The sequence below is a fragment of the Aquila chrysaetos genome, chromosome 10, assembly GCF_900496995.4.
Source record: "Aquila chrysaetos chrysaetos chromosome 10, bAquChr1.4, whole genome shotgun sequence".
Classification (NCBI taxonomy): Eukaryota; Metazoa; Chordata; class Aves; order Accipitriformes; family Accipitridae; genus Aquila; species Aquila chrysaetos.
This window is the reverse complement of record NC_044013.1, coordinates 43712528-43731885: the sequence shown is the minus strand read 5'-3', so window position 1 is coordinate 43731885 and position 19358 is coordinate 43712528. Positions and strand designations below refer to the sequence as shown.

Below are 19358 nucleotides of genomic sequence, written 5' to 3'. Positions count from 1 at the left end.
GATATACTACAAACAGCAGAGACAAAGAGCTACTCTAATGCCGCAGATGCAGGAGTAGCACTAGCAACATCAAGCACTTGGGTCTCTTCCAAACGGATGGGGAACCACATATCATCAGCAATGAATGTATCACATGGAAAATAACACACTTGCAGAAGTGCCTTCCATTGATGTTTAAACTCGGGGGGGGGGGGGGGGGGGGAATGACTCCCACTAAAACCTGAGGCAGGAAAAGATAGATATCTTGATATTAAGACATTCACAAGCCATCTTTGCAACACAGCCTTTTCTTAAAATTCATGTGCTTTTGTGAATGAGGGTCAGCATCCTCACACCTTGAGAGGCTTTTTGCTAAGCACAATAGAATTTTACATCACACTGTTGCCTTAGAGCATAAACATGCTGAGGAGAGTTTAGACCTCCCAAACTTCCACTTTAGTTCACTGGCAGCATTTCCAAATATTCAAGTTGCTCAGCAGAGCATTTTAAAATTAAATTAATGAGACTAGTGGATCTATTTTCAGGAGAGGAAGGTGCAGCAAATTAAGAGCAGCTCTTAATTAGCAGAGAGCTACCATAGCCTCTTTCATGAATAAGAATCTCAAGAAAGCACATGCAGAGCCTGGCTTGAAATATATACCATGTATCTATGGTATATAAATACCATAGGTATCTATGGCTTCAGCTTTATATGAACATAGTAATACAGAAGACAGTGCCATAAGGCTCATTTTAAGAAGGAAAAACTAATGACAAAAGTTTTCATGCAGACTAAATAAACTCAGCTGGAGAAAATGAGGCAGCTGTATTCCATGCCACCTCTTCAATCTTTAGCAAAGCTGACAGCAGGCTTTTGACTGTAACAGTTGCTACAGTTACATACTTAGGAAGCAAGGGCGGGGGGGGGAAGCCCTCACATCCTAAATCAGAAGCCTAATGCACAGATAAAGCAATGATGAAGAAGGTATGTTTCTGATAGGTCAGATTCTCATCTGCTGGACTAGTTTAAATCCAGAACAACTGTGGAAGTCAGAGTTCATTTGAATTTAAAGTAGGTCAGAAAGTGGCTATAGGATCCCCTGTGAACAGCAGTACTACCATTTACATCTTATCACAAACATGATATCAACTGTTAACTTTGATTCTTCTGAGGAGTCCACAGAAAGCCTGAAATCACCTCCCAGGTACTTCAATAATAACCATCATCAACAGCTTCCTCTGAAATACCACTCTAATTTCCAGCCACTTGCCAGAAAAGATTTCTCATAGTTTACAATTGGAAAACTGAAAACCTAGAAATAAAACAAATAGTTTTATATGACTCAGAAAATCACTGCTCTAAAATAGACCATATATACCCACAGTCTACCTGTTTTTCACCCACTACCTCATACTGCCTCCTATAAAGAGTCCAGTGCCCAAGTGGGACCAGTCTTTAAGTCAGACAATCACACTTTTGTGTCATACAGCATGATCCAACATGATCAGTTTTGCCATGTCTTCTCCCCATTATTCCCAAGTCATACCTTTAAAGTCTTTCAACTCCTGGAAAGGACATCTTGCTAACTTCATGAGGTGGTATGAGGAAAGTGTTTGCTGAATGAGAACTTGTACCAGAGCTCAAATGCTGTAGGGAACATTTCTGTCAGTCCACAGGGCACGGATAAAAGGCTTACAATAAGTATGTAGGTGGAAGCTTAGATACACTGGCTTTGTTTTAACTTCCAAACGTATAGATTTCTCCTTGTGCTCTGCTCTGCCAGCTGCTCAAGCCAGTAGGCTCTGTGCTAAAATCAGACCTGCAAGTTGCTAGACTTGTAAACAGCACATAAACTCCCCAAAAGGGCAGGGAAATAAGGAGATTAGTTTTTTTAGCACAAAATCAAGGTACCAAGAACAAAATTAATCAAGGTAACAGGGCCATAACAATAAGTAAAACCTTAAATTTGTGTTCATACTAGTGGCTGGAGTCTAGGTTATAAAAAAAAAAAGAATTGGAAATGTTAATTTAGGAGTGTAAATGCAACCTAGTTTGCAGTACATGGATTCAATGAGAAGAGTTACACAGCAACTGTTAAAATAAATGCTTATAGCCTGTTTAGGAAGCAGTACACTGAACAAGGGAAGGGAGAGGCATGCAGTTTGTCAAAAACAATATTTCCTGCTTCTGCACCACCACACGAAACCAAAACTAACTGAAATGATTACCAACAATGCTCCAACAGCCCCCACCAAAACACACAACAGTTTCTGTTCTTAACGCACGTGCATCCTTCTTCTTCACTTCTACATTTATTCACCGACTTCAACAAAAAATGGCAACTTCCACAATTAGCTGCTTCAGATATGACCCCAGACTGAGACTACCTTTGGCTAGTTTCCTACTCTCATTTTGCTCTTAGACCTCCCATTGCTAAAGCCAAATTATGCTTCTCTCATGACTACATCTGGCTGCTATTTACATCACCAGGGATCTGGAGTGGTAAACATGCCATGTTTTAGTGGCCTGACTAGCAAAGAGTCTCACTGCAATGTCAGTACATGCTGCTGAGATCTCTCCTCATTATCAACTTTTGCTTCATGCTCTCAAGTGACAGCTATCAGGGAGTATCAGATAAAACGGAGGTTAGAGGGTTTTATTATTATCTATTCACATATTGGAAGACACACATTTGAATACACCTGACTATTCCCTCAGCTTTGCTCTTCTTCAGCCTAATTTTCTAGAAAAGTCATAGTCCTAGAAACATGATGAAATTACAACAATTTCACATTATGGACCCCTTTCAGAGCAGCACCCGATACAAAAGCCTACAGGCCATTACTTCTCAAGAAAGCACAAAACCTCGCATTCCTATCAACAGCTTGTAAACACTTCCAAGTCTTTTCATGGTCCACCTGACAGCAGCTGGAAGATGATCGCTGTTCTTAACAGCTTCTGGTGGTACACAGACTTACAGCCCCTTCAGAAGCCCAAAGCAGTCTATCTGCAACTCAATGCAGCATTTACCCAAGTTGTAAATACACACCAGGAAAGCTACTTGCTACATAGCACACAGTTCTCCTGCCCAAAGAAAAGAAAGAAAAAAAAAAACAACCAAAAAACCCCACCAAACCAAAACAATGCACATTGAACAGCCTTGTATTTTATGCTTCATTGTCGTGCTGTGCAGCAACTGTCCACCTGCCCTTTGGTGTGAATTCAGCAACAATTTTTGGTAGCTGAAGCTCTCTTCCTGCCTTCCAGCCAAGAGGCAAAGCAGCATTAACTACAGGTTTTCAGACCATGAAGCATGTAGTATTGGGTAAAGCAGAGGCATTTACCTTAGCAGGACTCAATGCACATGGGGCAGCAATATCACAGTAGCAAAGTGACAAGAGAAAATGAAAGAGCTTAAAACAGTGGCAAATTCTGAATGGCAAATAAACTAAATCCTGGTGATTCCTTTCAGCTGCTGTTACTACCTGGAATTTGATACTGTCCACAGTTATCTTACCATGAGTATTTCAGTACATGCATTTCATGAAACCTATCCATAAGCAGCCCCATGGAAAGAAGAGAGACTAGTATTTCCTCAGCAAAACTCTGGACATTGATATTTCATCCTGCCCACTCCTCACTGCCAGGATCTGTGATCCCCTGCATGATACAGAACACATTTCTGTGATCCCCGAAGGCATTTTCTGCTTCACAATAACATCTCTCACTTAGTAGCGCCTCCTCCAGTCTAGAGCTTTGATACAGGCAATATAGATGCTACCTCAAAACGTAAGATGGCAGATAATGCATCAAAAAGGAAAAAAAAAAAAAAAAAAAAAAGGAATGTCTACCAACCTGAAACCAGTGATACCAAAATGACTCCTGTGATGACAGACTTGAGGAAAATGACTCAGCCATAAGCAATGTCCCTGGGAATGTGGACAGTACAGACCAAAGATCTGAGAATCTCAGCTCCTACCTGGTATCTCAATCCAAAGGCAGCCACCTCCCCTAAAATTTCCATGTTTTTTCATCTAGCAAAGTCACAGTTCAATCAGCAATGCCAAAATGATATCCTGGCCCTCTGATAGAATGGTCACGACCTCATGCACCCCTGCACTGAGGGCAGGAAAGATCCACATTTACAGACTTGGTGTAGTCAAGTCTGATGCCTGAGGAAATGGCAGCAAGGCTTCTGTGCTGGGGTAAAACACAGCAGTGTAAAGGCAACATGGGGTAAGCAGGAATCCCTATTTAGGGTTATACAAAGAAAAGAATTTAAGAAAACTGATTAGATTAGACTGGACTGGACTTCTCTGGCAGTCCCTCATCTTCTACACACACATCTATTCTTGCATGTCATAGCTTTTAAAAATACAAGTAAAAAACTGAAATCAGTCTTTTACATGCATGTTCGGGAGAGACTTGATTCCAGCAGCGATGTGGCTCTTCCAGTTTCTGTAACTTTTATACTCGAAACAAACTACAATTTCAGATGCTCTCACTTTTCCTTGCTTTAAATAGTTCTGAGTGAAAATGTTCATGTTATTAATTTTAAACACAGAAATCCAAGGCCTGAGTCTTCTGTCAATTGCACTAATTTGTTTCCATTGGTTCTTCTCAGTTTCTGTCAGCCTAAAATACAAAGGAGGAGGGAGCAGCCTGTTTGACAACTGCACGTAAGATTAGCTTTTGTCAGGTTTCTTCTGTTCTTTTTGATGAATTAAATAGCAGACTAAATTGGTGCACATCCACTCATTTCCAGGGAGCTCTCCTGACGCACAGCAGCTATTGGCCCTGCCTGCATCTCTTCCCACAACTTAAATTCCTCTTTCTTTGTGGATACGTATTTGAGAAATGAGAAAGTGCAACTCAAACATTGATTTAAGACATTACATTTTGATTTCTCCAGTTTTCTTATGGAATAAGATTTGGAAATCTGTACTAGAAATTATTTCTTTTCAAGATCAATCCAGACAGGCTGCTTTTCATAAGCTACTCACCTAGATACCCTGCAGCACCTTTTTATAACCATGCTTTAACCCACATGTCAGCCCCAGAGTCCCAGGACACATTTTGCCCAGAAAACCACACACTACTGTTACAGCTATAGCCTTGTTTCAGTATCACTGTGGCGAGAATCCTTCTCTCGTTATTGCTCAGAAAAATTAAACACATTTCTCGAAGGCTGTAGAACTTACCCTTCCCAAATAGCACTACACTCTATCATGCTTCAAGGGTCAAATATTCAACAACAGTTCTCAGACAAGCTGCGGTAGCCAACCCACAATCAGGCCAAGTTAGCTGAAGTTTCACAAGTGAGAATACAATGATTTTAACATCTAAAATTATGGTCATAAGCAATCACTGAAAGTGATTACTTACTGACTGTGACTATGAAGTGAAACTCTCCAAATGAGGCTTAGAGTAGTTGTACATGTAAATGTTTTCAAATTTGGCCCTAGCCTGTAAAGAAACAATATTCAACCCCAAACCCCTACTGCTGTAGTCAGTCCTGTGGACTAGGCACTAGGAGAGATGCAGCAAGTCAAACTTAAGCACTGTGGTCATCATCTTATTTAACATTGTGCATTCTCCCTACAGTGACAGCTTTTCACAGTGCCAGATTCACTTCACTTTGAGTAAGCGCAATGCAGAACAGCATCTTCAACACTGATTTTTCATGTGTGTCACAGAGCATTGCTTCTATCACATTACACTTCAGCTACTTAGCAGAAGCACACAATTCTGCCATACCTAAAGCCCCTTCCCAAAAGAGCAAAATTCCTCCCAACCAGCAAACCCAAACCAAGCCTGGAGACCTGATCAACAACAATGTAGAAAGCTTTTCTGTACTGGTGAATTAATGTATTGTTTACTAGTTCTCTCAGTCCAAGGAGACTTCCATAGACTGAGATGGATTTCAAGGGCATGGATTTTTCACAATTATTTATTTCACAAATACCTTGAGATTTTGGTTTTGCCTCCAAAACACAAGATGACTAGCTGCCATTCTTATGGTTAAAAAAGCAAATAAAATATGTATCTACACACATATGTCACACACAGCCTCTCCCCCAAAATCTCTGTTACACATCCACATCAGCTTTGTACCTATGACCATTTACAGCACTCATAATGTGATGTTAAATTCCTGTAATAATGAAGCATCCATCCTGGGGGGTGGTGGAATCTAGGTGCAAGGATCATCTGAGTACCAGCTGCAGTGCCTGTGTGCCTACCCACTGACAAGATAGAGATTACAAGGGACAAATCAGCTTCTAACATCTGTATTTCTTTCCTCTCTGTGCAGACAGCTGGAACATCCCTGTGCTAAAAGTCGCTTTCAGATAAGATAGCTGTTTGGTTCAGAACAAGGAGAAAATAATCAGTGTTCAGCAATGTATTTTTCTGAAACATGCACTCCTGTGCATGCACACACACACACAGAGCTCAGAGCTGTTAGCTCAAAGCTCTCAAATCCCTCTTCAAATAGAAATGGGTTGCTAAATCCCAGCTCAGAAATACAGATCTGAGCTGACTTCAGGCTAGGCACGAGCTGGCATTGTGACATCAGACAGCATATAGTCAGGCTTCGTGCCCCAGCCTACCTATAAATTTTTTTAAAAACCCTCATTTATTTACCTTTCTGGGTCACTTATTTCTCTACTCTTCTGTGGATTGCTTCTTGATTCTCAGATGTAGAACCCTCTACACCAGCCAAGTAGTTATTACTGTAAGCCTAGCTGTACAGGCACAGGGAAGAAAACTGCTATTAGATGCAGATGTCATGTCTCAGACTTCGAAAAGGCTCTGACCTGAATACACACCTTATTAATAAAGGCAACAAACGAGGGAATTTTGTTTCCTGGAATGTACTTAAGAGTGGGTTTTTTTCTTTAAAAAAAAAAACAAAACACAAACCCAAAACCACAAAACCACCAAAACCAAAAAAGCAAGCAAGCAAAAAAAACCCAACCAAACAAAAAAACCACCACCAACCAACCAAACCTACTGTAGGACATCCTTTCAAATTAAGTCAGAAAGAACATCTGCATCTCTTTTTCTGCACAGTGGCTGTAGCATACTTGTACAGCTAGGGACTCATTTCTAACTATGGTAAATCAAGAGGATGCAAGCATATTTCTGAAAGAACATGAAGTCCACAGTCAATTTCACAGATTCTAGAGATAGCAAGGTCCATTAAATCATTTCACCAGACTTCCTGAATAAACTACATCAAATAGTTTCATTCTGCTCTACCTGATCAACAAAACACAAATCATTTGACTTTCACAAAAACATTATTCCAATATCCATCTCCATTTAGAACTGCCTGATGTCAATGGACAGCTGTAGTGTTCTAAGTGAGGCTGGAATTTTGTGCAAGTTTTCAAATTGCATTTTATTTTGAAAACTTTGCTTCCCCTGTTTGATTGAGGCTGTGTCCTATGGGGGGGGGGGGGGGGGGAGGGCAATAAAACAAATAAATCTAACTCTCATGTAAGCAGCTTGTCTTTCAAGTTTAAAGTTGTCAAAAATTTTATAGCTACAGTAGGCAATTTACAGAAAGGAAAATGGGAAATAAGTGGTTCACCATCAGATAAAGTCACTATCATTGTCAGAAAACCAGCAGATAAACTGCAGTCGAGGCATCCTGGATCCAAACCTGTACTTTGAATAATACACAGCAATAATCTGATTAATTATGCCTCTGCAAAAGCAGCTTGTTTAGGAAAATAATATTGCAAATTCAGCCTCACAGAAATAAATCAGTGAGTTATCAGTGAAGTTGCCTCAGAGCTTCCAAACCATTCAGAGCACAGAGCTGATCCCCCCACAAAAGCTGTTTCATTTTCACTGCCTGCCTCCTACCCTCTGCATTTTTAAAGCAACTAAAAAGCTACTGATGTAACAACTCCTTCATGCTGAATTTCAACTCAAGCTTATACCAGCATGAAAACACAAGAGTCGGCCGCCAACCATTCCTGCAACAATTCCACCCACAAAGAAAATTAAAACATGCTGAAATATGAAGTTCACTGCAAGACAGCAGACATTTAATGCCAAATACTGCCTTAAAAATACCAACTGCCATTTGCAATACCACCATGCATCTCCAGACATCGAATCGGCACACAGCAATGAGACTAAAGCCAATGCAGTCCTATAAAAGAAAATTCATTTGCTGTATCATAAATATCAACAGAGGGAAAAATTGAGTGACAATCTTAGCCGGGCAAATGTTTTTGTACTTAGACATCAGCTGAATGTCTGCTGACTGTGCTGTTAAAGAAGCAACCAAACTAAAAATAAAAAGCACATCCAAACCCAAGCCAAGTTTCCCATGAGACAGCTGAGTTTTCCACTTTGGATTAGGTTTACTTTAAACTAGAAAAGAAGTCTCAACAAATATTTGGGGGGAAGGGAATCCCTCTGCTTTTCATAGAATCATAGAACTGTCTGGGTTGTAAAAGGCCTTTAAAGATCATCTAGTTCAACCCCTCTTGCCATGGGCAGGGACATCTTTCACTAACTCAGGTTGCTCAAAGCCACTGGGATCACTCTGTACTTAATGAATCCAGATTGCTACAAAAGCCAAGGTACATTCAACAAGTTTATTCCATCACCCTGCACTCCTGACTTCCAGGTAACATGAGGACATAGGGGCAGCTCAGTCTGACCTCAATAGCCTATGCTATGAAAGATCCTACAGTTGGATTTCACAGTAATAGCAGAATTAATCCTCCCTTGCTCGTTATTCTCTTCAGAAAATCAACAAAACATGTCAGAAAAGCATTAGGTTTGGATCCTGCCAACAAAAGCAAAAACAGAGCCCCTGTCTCCCACTGTAGGTGGGAGGTTGTGTGTGCACAGAACCTACAAACTTTACTCCCACTTCAGAACAAAACTTGGCATGTTAAAGAGCATCCCAAGATTCAGGGTCTCATCAGATGTTGTAGGGAGTGCTGCATTTTGGATTCACCCAATTAAACCCACAAGCATTCAGATATTGCTGCTTTTTGAACAAGCAGAGGTCCCAGTCACTTCAGTGAAAGTTTTGCCAGAGTGGAAAACCTAGGCCATTGGTTTTAAAAGTTGGTCATTAGTAACACACACACTCATGGCCTTCATCAGGAACTGTAAACAAGAGCACTCCAACTGTAACATCATATACTACCTGACTTGTAAACAAGCTGGGCCCTTGAATCATCAAATCATAGAATGGTTTGGATTGGAAGGGACCTTAAAGATCATCTAGTTCCAACCCCCTGCCATGGGCAGGGACACCTTCCACTAGACCAGGTTGCTCTATACTGTTGCAGTCATGCTGCTTCTGATGCCAGATCCAGTTCACGGCAGCTTGCTCATCCACCCCAGCACTTCACCCATCTCCCATAAATCTAGGCCCATTCACAAATCCTTCAGAGAAGATCTGATGGGTTTTCTTCAGATCTCAGTCTGATCAGGACAATGTTTTCAGTTCACTGCCAAAGGAGCTTAGTTACTTGCTATGAAACTGCGGAAAGAATGGGGAGGGGAGGATAAAACCACGTACTGACCTCGCGCATCAAAGAATTCATCATCGGAGCTCTCCACAGAGTCTTTGAGGACGTTCTGCATGGGCCACTGAGCACCACTGAATCGGCACGGGCCAGCTGGAAATAAAGAGAGACTCACATTAATGCAATGGCATGCTCACCTCTGTTCCAGGCTTAAAGAAAAAAAATAGATTAATAAACAGTTTGTGTAGATGGCTCAGGTGGATCATTTTGGTCAGTGCATGTACTTTAATCTCAACAGTCAGCCAGAGTTCTCAGGATGACACAAAAATTAGACCTCTTGCTTCCACCTAACAAAAGTGATTAAACCAAGAACTTGTTAAAGATAAGCCTGCATGACTTTTCAGTTAATGCAGTGACTTGAAAAGATAAATCCTTCCCTCTTGAATTCACCAGGCTGTTCAATTCCAACACTCAAACCGTACATTGTTTTAAGACAAGAAGCGTTTCCCCAGGACATAGCAGTAGCTCCCATTTAAATTCAATTTCACTTCTAAGAGAAGTGCCATCCTATTTGGCTCACAGATTTACAGACAAACTACTGAATTCTCACTCACTGAGCTGTTTTCATGAGACAGCTTTGGTTTGCTGGAGCCCGGGGCTTTCATTTGAAGCTTGCCATTTGAAGACAGGAAGGCAAAACCACATTAGAATACGTATAGCAACAGATACAGTCATAACAACTTAGATGGTCCCAATGGGTTATCATACTCAAACTAATTTGTAATTAGTAAACTAGAGCTGCCTAACTATATCAGTTCTCCTTACATCTACAGCAATCCAACACTAGAAAGTAGTAGTGAAACATATTAACAACGAAGTTCCCCCCCAAATCAGTGGGGAACCAGGGATCAAATACACCATATCTATAGCAACACTACAGCTATTACCAACCAGAACAGTGTCTTTGGTTTTATTAATTTCTCCAAATGATGACATCAGACCTGAAATCTAATATCCTGAGGCCCTCCCTGTCCACAAAAGCATTCTCCTTCTCCCAGTAGTAAAAGAGCAACTCAGGCAGGGGAGGCATCCTTCTACATTGTTCTTGGGGAAACATGCCACTAGGTCACAGCCTTTTGTTCTACTTTTACTCCATCTACAGCTGATCTAATCAGAAATATAAATGAAAGGTGGTAGGAGGAAGCAGATTTTAGCTGGCCGCGAGTAAAAATACTAATCAGTTAATAGCATTTTAATAGCTTAAAAAAACCACAAACAAAAACATTCAAAATAATTGGTTATTAAGGAGTCAGTGTTCATTACAGGAGTACAGTGTGTATTGGGAATATGTCCAGTGATATTTGGCAGCTACCACAGAATGCATACAGATCATTACATTTACTGTTACAGATTTCTGGAACCTTTTACTAACAATAGGGAATGGCAAACTGAATTATTCCTTACCAAACAACACGTTGCTGTCCCTCCCTTCAAATATATGTATCTTAAAACTTATCGCTATAGTCATCAAAATAGAGGTAGAAAGAACACTATTCTGAACTTCTAATGAAGAAAAGTCTGCATTTGGTCAATGCTTAGAAGAGCAGGAATTCCAAAATTTCAAAGGACGAGAATGGGAAGCACCACAACAAAGCCAGAGTGACAGATGGGAAAGGGAGAATTTGCAAAATTCAGCCTTTGGAGAAGAGCCCATATGCTACAAAAGAGCATAAGGAGGGAATAATCTGCCTCACCTTTTGAGATGCTACATCTGAAAAACAAAATATAATACTATTACTCCTAGTAGAAAAATTCTTGAGTAAACTACTCTTTTTCAGCCTTATGTAGATTAGATTTCCTGATCACAGGACTTAAAATCTATGAGGAGCCAGAAGGAAGGCAGTAAACTAGGAAATTTATGAAGAACGTGTAAATGAGAGGCAAGTCCACAGAACATGAGAACAACAGTGAGACAGAGAGAATGACGAGAAGGCAAAGGACTGCCTCGAACATCTCAAGAGTGTTCAGAATCTTCCTCTGCAAGAAAACAGCTCCTCGCTCAGCTACCCTGGTCAATCAAATAACTGTAATTGAAGCTGAATTTCTGTGCTATTGACGTTTATTAAACCACGGGAACATCCAAAGACAGATAGACTTCATCAGTAACACACAGTTAATGTCTTTTGGGGTCCTGTAGATACAGACACTCCCATACTGAACTTAAATTTCACACTGAGAAAATTCTGCTCAGATTTTCCAGAAGAGATGTCTGTACTGATGATAGCTCTTCCAAGGCTAAAAACTAAGGAGTCTGATTTTCATATATTTTGAGCCTTCAGTGACTCCACAAGAAGCCAGAGGGCTACATTTGCAGAAACAAACAAAAATGCCGCAACAAAAAAATACCCTCTTATGGCAGCAGATCATTTGTTTTGAAGAGACATTTAGGGCCCTGACTTTTTAAAGCCATGTAACTGTATGGCTCTAGTCAGGCACTACAAATGCTTTGTATCCAAAGCCAGCAAACAGTGGGAAAAAGAACGAGCAAACAAAAATAAACCAGAAGAAACAAGTACTTGCCATTTTGGATAATTATTTTCAGGATTTGTCTTATCATGATTTTAAAGCTTCTCCAATTTTTGTTATGTTAGTCAGCTACATTTCCCATGGATTGGTGAAGTCCCATTCAATGTGGTCTTGGGCTTCTATGATTCTCCAGGTAAAGCTTAGGATTTAAGACCAGAAGGACCCACTCATTCTTCCTTACTTCTCTTATTTGCCTTTCCTGATATCTAGTCCCCTTGCAAAATTCACCTTCAAAGAATGAATACTAAAAGTTACAGGATTAATCCAACACCTGCAACATGTGGGCCAGTTCCTTCCATTTCATGGTATGTGCCTTCTCACCTCAGTTTTGATTTGGTTCCTCCGCTGAAGACAGCCAGTTCTTCTGGGAAGAAACTGTCTGCTACTGTTTGTTTTTACCTAACAGATTTTGAGAGATTACTATGATGAAGACAGTAAATAACATCAAAACCACTACAGAAATCACTGAAGAGTAAGGTAATTTAAGCATCTGGATGATTCACACATTTGTATCCAATAATAACAAAGGCATTTTCAGCATGGTTTTCATAATCAAATAAAAATTCATGCAGATCAAGACATATATGACTACGCTCCACTTCCGCACACCAGAACTGAACTAGAATTTAGAATTAAAGGATTCAGAATGCAAGCTATTTATCAAGGAAGTCTCCTGACACACAGAAAATTTTAAAAGAAAAAAAAACAAGAAAAAAAAAAAAAAACAAATCAATGTTTCATTCCAGAAATTTTCAACTGGATTGTGAAAATAATCTGATCTGCATTTGACTGGAGGGAACAAAGCACTGTTACAAAAAAAAAAAAAAAAAAAAAAAATCTATCTATCTATCTCTATATCTCTATATATAAAAATCTCAAGAGAACACCAAAAGAAATCCAAATAAACTCAGTCTTGGTACAAAACTTCTTTTCTTAAGGACTATATTCATTACTTGACATTTTGGCTGTCAAACACAGATTAATTTGGAGCACAAAAAACCCAAGAATATAGACCTCAGTCCTTCAAGAAACCAAGTATCGTCAGCTTTTGTGTAACAGGACCCACAGTCTTCACGTATCAGTGGAAAGGCTAGAGCCAAGCTCCATGGATTGCCGATCTCATCCCCTCTCTGCCAGGTTACAGGAAAAGCAATACAACACATTTCCATGGGTGCTTGCTGATCTTTAACAGTTCTCTAAAGCAATGAGTTTTTCAGTTGTCAGTTAGCAAGTCATTACTGCTTTTACCATAGACATTTTTTTCCACAATACCCTCACGAACACAAACATTTCCTTCCCGTTTGTCCTGGGTTCAGCTGGGATAGAGTTAATTTTTTACAGGAACCTGGGAGGTGGGGGGGCATAGCCGGGGCAGCTGACCTGAACTAGCCTAGGAGCTATTCCATACCATGTGACATCATGCTCAGTATATAAATGGGGAGCGGGCCGGAGGGTGCTCTCGACTTTCGGTGGGGGAAGTGGCGGAGCGTCGGGTTCCGGGTGGTGAGCGGTTGCACTGTGCATCACTCTTTTTGTATACTCTTTCATTAGTACCGTTGTTGTTGTTGCAACTTTTTTTTTTTTTGTGTTGTCCTAGTAAACTGCCTTTATCTCAACCCTCGAGGTTCCAGGTTTTTTTTCTTTTCTCTCCTCCGTCTCCCCCCTATCCCACCGGAGGGGGGCGGGAGGAGTGAGCGAGCGGCTGCGTGGTCCTTTGTTACCGGCTGGGCTAAAACCACGACACCGTTATATCAGAAATGACAGCCGCCTTGGTAGTTTCAACATTTAAAATGCCTACAATTATACGTTACATATAATTATCAACCACAGTAACTTGTTTCCAGCTAAATCTTTCTCGTTCAGACTTCCATATTGTCACCACGGCTCCCAAATATTACAGCATGTTAATTTATGGTGTCTCCACTGGAATTTCAAGGTCTAATTTGCATGTTGAGGTAGTAATTTCCTAGGGAGCAAAAAAACCAAGAACTAGTTCTTTAGATACATTGTTTTACAACAGATGCTATTCGCAAATTTAACTTTCAGTTCACCTTGACAAAGTTCCCATCTACCCTCGAGATAAAAGTAGACTTTGGACATTTTCATTAAGAATCTGCTTGAATCTCTTGATACAATGTAGAATAGCAATCCTGACAATGTGGGTAATGGAAGAGGGCAAGATTTTTGGTAGCTGTACTTGAATTCCACATACTCTTTAAAAAAAATAAAAAATAAAAAAATTCAATTTTCACTTTTAATCCATTTTTTTCTACTGAAGGAAATGAAATCCAAGAAATAAGTCAGTCCAGAAAGCACATCTATTACTTGTACAACCTCCAATGGCATAGCTTCTGAACACCTCATGAGCACAAATGCACTTCCCCTTAACAGCACTCCTATCAAGTAGGGAACTGGTTTCCCTCCCATTCATCATGTAGGGAAAAAGATACATTCCTGAACTTACAGTAGTTAAATTAGTACAGTCTTTCATGTAGACAAGACCTCAGGATCCCCACAGACACCTTGGAATTATTTCACTTGGGCCCCAATTTTTAAGCACATGAGTTTTCATGCAAGGACCTAATCTTGAACTTGCATTTAACTTCAGTTTCAAGTTCAAATACTCTTTTGGGTTGATAATGTCAGCATGCAAAAGCTGCATAGGCTTAATAAGAACAAAATAATTGCTCAGATGCTTCTGAACCTGTTGTAATCAGTATGTCTAAATGCCTTTGAGATACCACCTGAATTGTTTTTTGGCAAAAGAAGGTAAAACCATAACAAGTAGGTTTACAGAATCACAGAATGGTTGAGGTAGGAAGGAACTCATGGACTTCATCTGGTCCAATCCCCCAGCTCAAGCAGGTCACCTAGAGCAGGTTACCTAGGACCATGTGCAGACAGCTTTTGAGTATCTCCAAGGAGGGAGACTCCACAGCCTCTCTGGGAAACCTGTGCCAGTGCTCGGTCACCCTCACAGTAAAAAAAAAAAAAAAAAAAAGTGTTTCCTGACATTCAGGGTGAACCTCCTGTGTTTCAGTTTGTGCCCGTTGCTTCTTGTCCTGTTACTGGGCACCACTGAAAAGAAGCTGGCTCCATCCTCTTTATACTCTCCCTTCAGATATTTGTTTAGCTGATGAGAGCAATACAAGATCACTGACCAAACACCTCAAAACAGAAGAAACATCAATGAGTACTGCTGTCACCTCACCTCTCCATTTCCAAGACTATCTTCCCAGTCCACTACACTCAAGACGAATACACTTCCAACTTCTACAGACTACCATTAAGTAAAGGTATCATGGCTGATACCTATTACTACATTTCCTAACTGCTGCAAGGTGTATTCATCCCAACAAAGCAGAGAACATTCTTCCTCCTCAATGATGCATAATTTCCCAAGGCCAGCCCACTAACAGTAATTACAGAATACTGTTGATTGCACTTAAATCCCCACAGGGTACAGAAAACTGTTTGCTACTGAAGCCATGTTTGACAGTCTCATTAGAGAGAGAATGCTAAACAAAAGCTTAAAAAGTATGTTTCTTCTAACTGAAGCAGTGGTACTAATGAGTGCTCATATCAAATTTTCACCTTTTTTTTTTACCTCTGTTTTTATTTCTGTTTAAGAAAACCTCTGTAACAATATACAATGTTTTTAAAGGCTGCAATTTTTTAAACCATCACACTGATACGAAGAGTTATTTCAAGCTTGTACTTAACACAGTAATGTGCATATTTAAATTGTTTGTTAAAAATACCACTGCAAAAGCATGGTTTGCAAGTTATCAGACTGATACACAGAAGATGAGTTACTGTTGAAAGGCATTTAACAACAATTTGCACAAGATGCTCCAAGTCACGTTCACAGGAATACAACTTCTCCACTGCAATTACAAGAAACTGTCCCATCGGTAAAGTCAACTTAAGACCTCAGATTCATTTGTCTCAGCCTTAGGCATGTAACTGAGGCACACAAGCCAGGATTTCAGTGTTCCTTGACAGTAGAGACAGCAGGGGAAAGTTATCACACTTCAGAAAAGTACCTCTTTCTTGACATCTAGCCTCCTAAATTAGGTTGGATTGGATTGACTGTATATGATTGATCATTACTAGGAAGATAAGCAATCACAATATTCTTATCTTGCAGCATGTACAGCAACACACAGCACCTCCTCCAAAGCAGAGACTGTTTTATGCATGCTGTGTTTCCCACCACTTCATATAACGTGATCTCCATGTGGGACTGAAGTTCATGGTTACTATAACAAATCAAAGAACAGAAATCCCACAGACTAGGAACAATGCACAGGGAAGAATAAGAAAAGAAAAAGACAATTCTACTTTTATTAATTGTGATTATGTTTAAAGCCATGCTGGTTGGCTAGGCTTCAAAAAAAAGAAAACTAAAACCCCACACAATACGCCATCAGGCACTAGGATCACACTCGGTACTGTTGGTTTTTTTCTGTCAAGCATCCACCTGAAAAACTCGGCAATTATGCACTCACCCAATACAGTAAGTATGATTCATTGAAGACTCATTCCTCATTATGATTATCATTCATTTGCTATGATTCATTGATACAGTAGAGCAACTGTTTAAAGACTTCATAACAGCCACTACTTTTCCTCAACTCCCAGTTCCCTTAAAAATAGATAAATTTGTACTCATCTTAAGAAAAAAAGAAGATTCTCACCCTGAGCTGTTTCCAGACCAAAATAAGGAACAATAAAGACAAGCTACACAATTGTGTCCACACAGGTGCTTGCAAGTGTGCAGATAAGAAGCCTTGTGACATGAAGGAAGTGTCCTAGAGATACAGTTCTTAACTGTGCCTCAAGCTCACACTGCTTAATTGCATAAATGCCACAAAAGGCGATGGAACTTTATTGGAAACGGAGCAATCTACAAGCTCGGTAATGGCAATGGAGGTGGAGGAAGCATAAGCAAGAGAAGATAGGCTGGTGGGGAAAAAAGGACAAGACCTGTGTATGAAAAGCTCTGCATGCTTTGGCTAGGTCAGGCAATGTAACCCAGTAGCAAGTTGGTGGGCAGATCTGAGATTTACAATGCAGGACTCTGCCCAAGCAAGCAGACAGTACTCCTCAAACACCCTTCATTTAAGAACCTCCCAGTTCAATCTTTCCTCATCACGTTGGTGTCCAGTGAGTCAGATCTTTAGCTCATGTGCTAGCAACCCCAAGAAATTAACATGTCTATGTTAATTTGTCCATTTGAATAAGGAAAAGTTGTCACACAAAGTTTAAAACCCTCTTCATTCTAGGAAAACCATATACCTGCATGTGACAGAAAAAGTTTTGAATATAATTATAAAAAATAGTCTCCTATTGCAGTGGCCCCTGCAGATTTTCACACTGCATTTTACTTTGGCCTTTAGTGTTTACTATCAACAAAGAGAACTGTAGGAGTTCTGAGACAGATTAGGTGATTCTAAAACTCTAACAAGTTTTATAGAAGTTTTATCTTTTTCAAACCAAAATGTTAAAATAGGACACAACTGCTTTGAGTTGAGAGGACTTTGATTTGAAAAGATTGAAAAGTTGACCCTCCTATCTAAGATTCTAATTGACTCTTACCAGTTAATAGGAGTTTTACACCCTTAAAAGAAAAGCAAGTATTAGCACGTTTATTTTAAGGACAGGCACTCCCAGACACAAACAAATGAAGCAGATGGATCCAAGTCTCATTTTTGTCACTGAACTTCCTTCCTATACAGTTGCCTGATGATGAAAGGCTAAGGGAACAGGGCTTGTTCAACCTGTAAATGAGAAGGCTTCTGGGGGAGCAGATAGCAGCCTGCCAGTGCCTGTGAAGAAAGTGTCGAGGAGGCAGAGCAAGACTCTTCACAGTGGTGCAGGATGGGAGAAGACACTGGCTCTAAGTAGAAATGAGTTTCATATTGGGTTTTTCCTTAAACATTTTCCCCAGAAGAAAAGTAATTCTTTAGAAGCAGCTGCCCAGAGTTGCGCAATCTTCATCCTTTGAATTTTCAAGGCCCAGCTGGATAGAGCCCTGAACAACCAGATGCACTTCCACAGTCGACCCTGCTTTGAGCAGGAGGTTGGACTAGAAACCTCTCCAGGTCCTTTCCAATCTGAATTGTCCTATAATCCTACATCAGAAGGAAAAAAAATTGTGATCTGCTGGGGTAACGGGAAGCAATGGAAACATCTGTGGATGCACTGAAGAAAAATTTATGGCAAAGACCACATTCATTCACAGAGTACTGGCATGAGATGTTTCTGCTCTAAGAGTAAACAGGAGGTAGTATGAGAAATTGGCATTGGCTAAACTACTGGTAAAATAGGGCAAGCTCCAGGGTGAGATACACAGATCTTAAGACTATGGAGTAGACTTAGAAGCAGTCTGGCTCTATTATTTCAGTAAGTTCACAGCAACCACCCAAGATTGTGCCAGGCCCTGCAAAAACACAAAGCAGCAGACATCCTGCTACCCTGCAGAACACACAATTTAAACACTTCATTTGGAAGAGAAGCAAATTTCCCTAGCATTCAGAATTGAGTAGGGAAGGTCTGATGGTTTGGTTCAGGCCTATTCTTTCAAATGTATTTATTTATATATTTTTAAACACAGTTGTCTATTATGAACATATGATTAATTTTGAAAACAATCAGGCATGATTCTAGGAAACAGAAGAGCTGGATTCCATTCTCACCCCATTCCAGACTCCTTTCTCATTGCATGCGAAACCAACGCTCCTATTTCCAGAAGAAGCACTAATACCTATACAATAGAAGCATAATGGAAAAGTGCAATTGTAAGACCCTGGTATTACATTTTAACTTCATAATCCATTTTAAAAGTCAGCTAACATTATATTCTGTGAAAGCATTTTCTTCCCTCCCTTCTAAAGATAATGGAAATTAAATGGTTTCTAAGCATTAGAGATGTTATAATCAAATTCTCAGCCAGTTTTTATTTCTCTATTTTCACTGAAGATTACAGATTCATCTGCTGTGTGTTTAATCACATCGGAAGTGCTTTATCTTCACTGTGCTGAGCCCCTTAGGACACAAAACGATTTTCTAAGCCATGCAAAGATCATGAGACAGGTTCTTCTGATTGTTTTGGGGTTTGGTTTGTTTTGCTTTTACCAGTTAAGTTTAAAGTGAGTTCTCTGAAATACAGATAACAGCTACCTGGATCAGAAGTACTACACGACAACCACTTGCACCTTCTATTGCGCTTTCAGACAGGATACACTGCATTAGAAGACAGAGACAAAACCAGAAATGAAAGA

At 40.0% G+C, this 19358-nt stretch overlaps 1 protein-coding gene across 6 annotated transcripts in view; it reads right to left on the bottom strand.

Moving 5' to 3' along the window:
- PITPNM3 (PITPNM family member 3) overlaps nt 1-19358 on the bottom strand; it is a 139874-nt gene that overhangs the window by 99815 nt on the left and 20701 nt on the right. For all 6 annotated transcript variants that reach the window (XM_041126770.1, XM_041126771.1, XM_030027704.1 and 3 more), the window contains exon 2: nt 9544-9639. In XM_041126770.1, coding sequence (XP_040982704.1) covers nt 9544-9639 — 96 coding nt within the window. The remainder of the gene's footprint in view (nt 1-9543; nt 9640-19358) is intronic.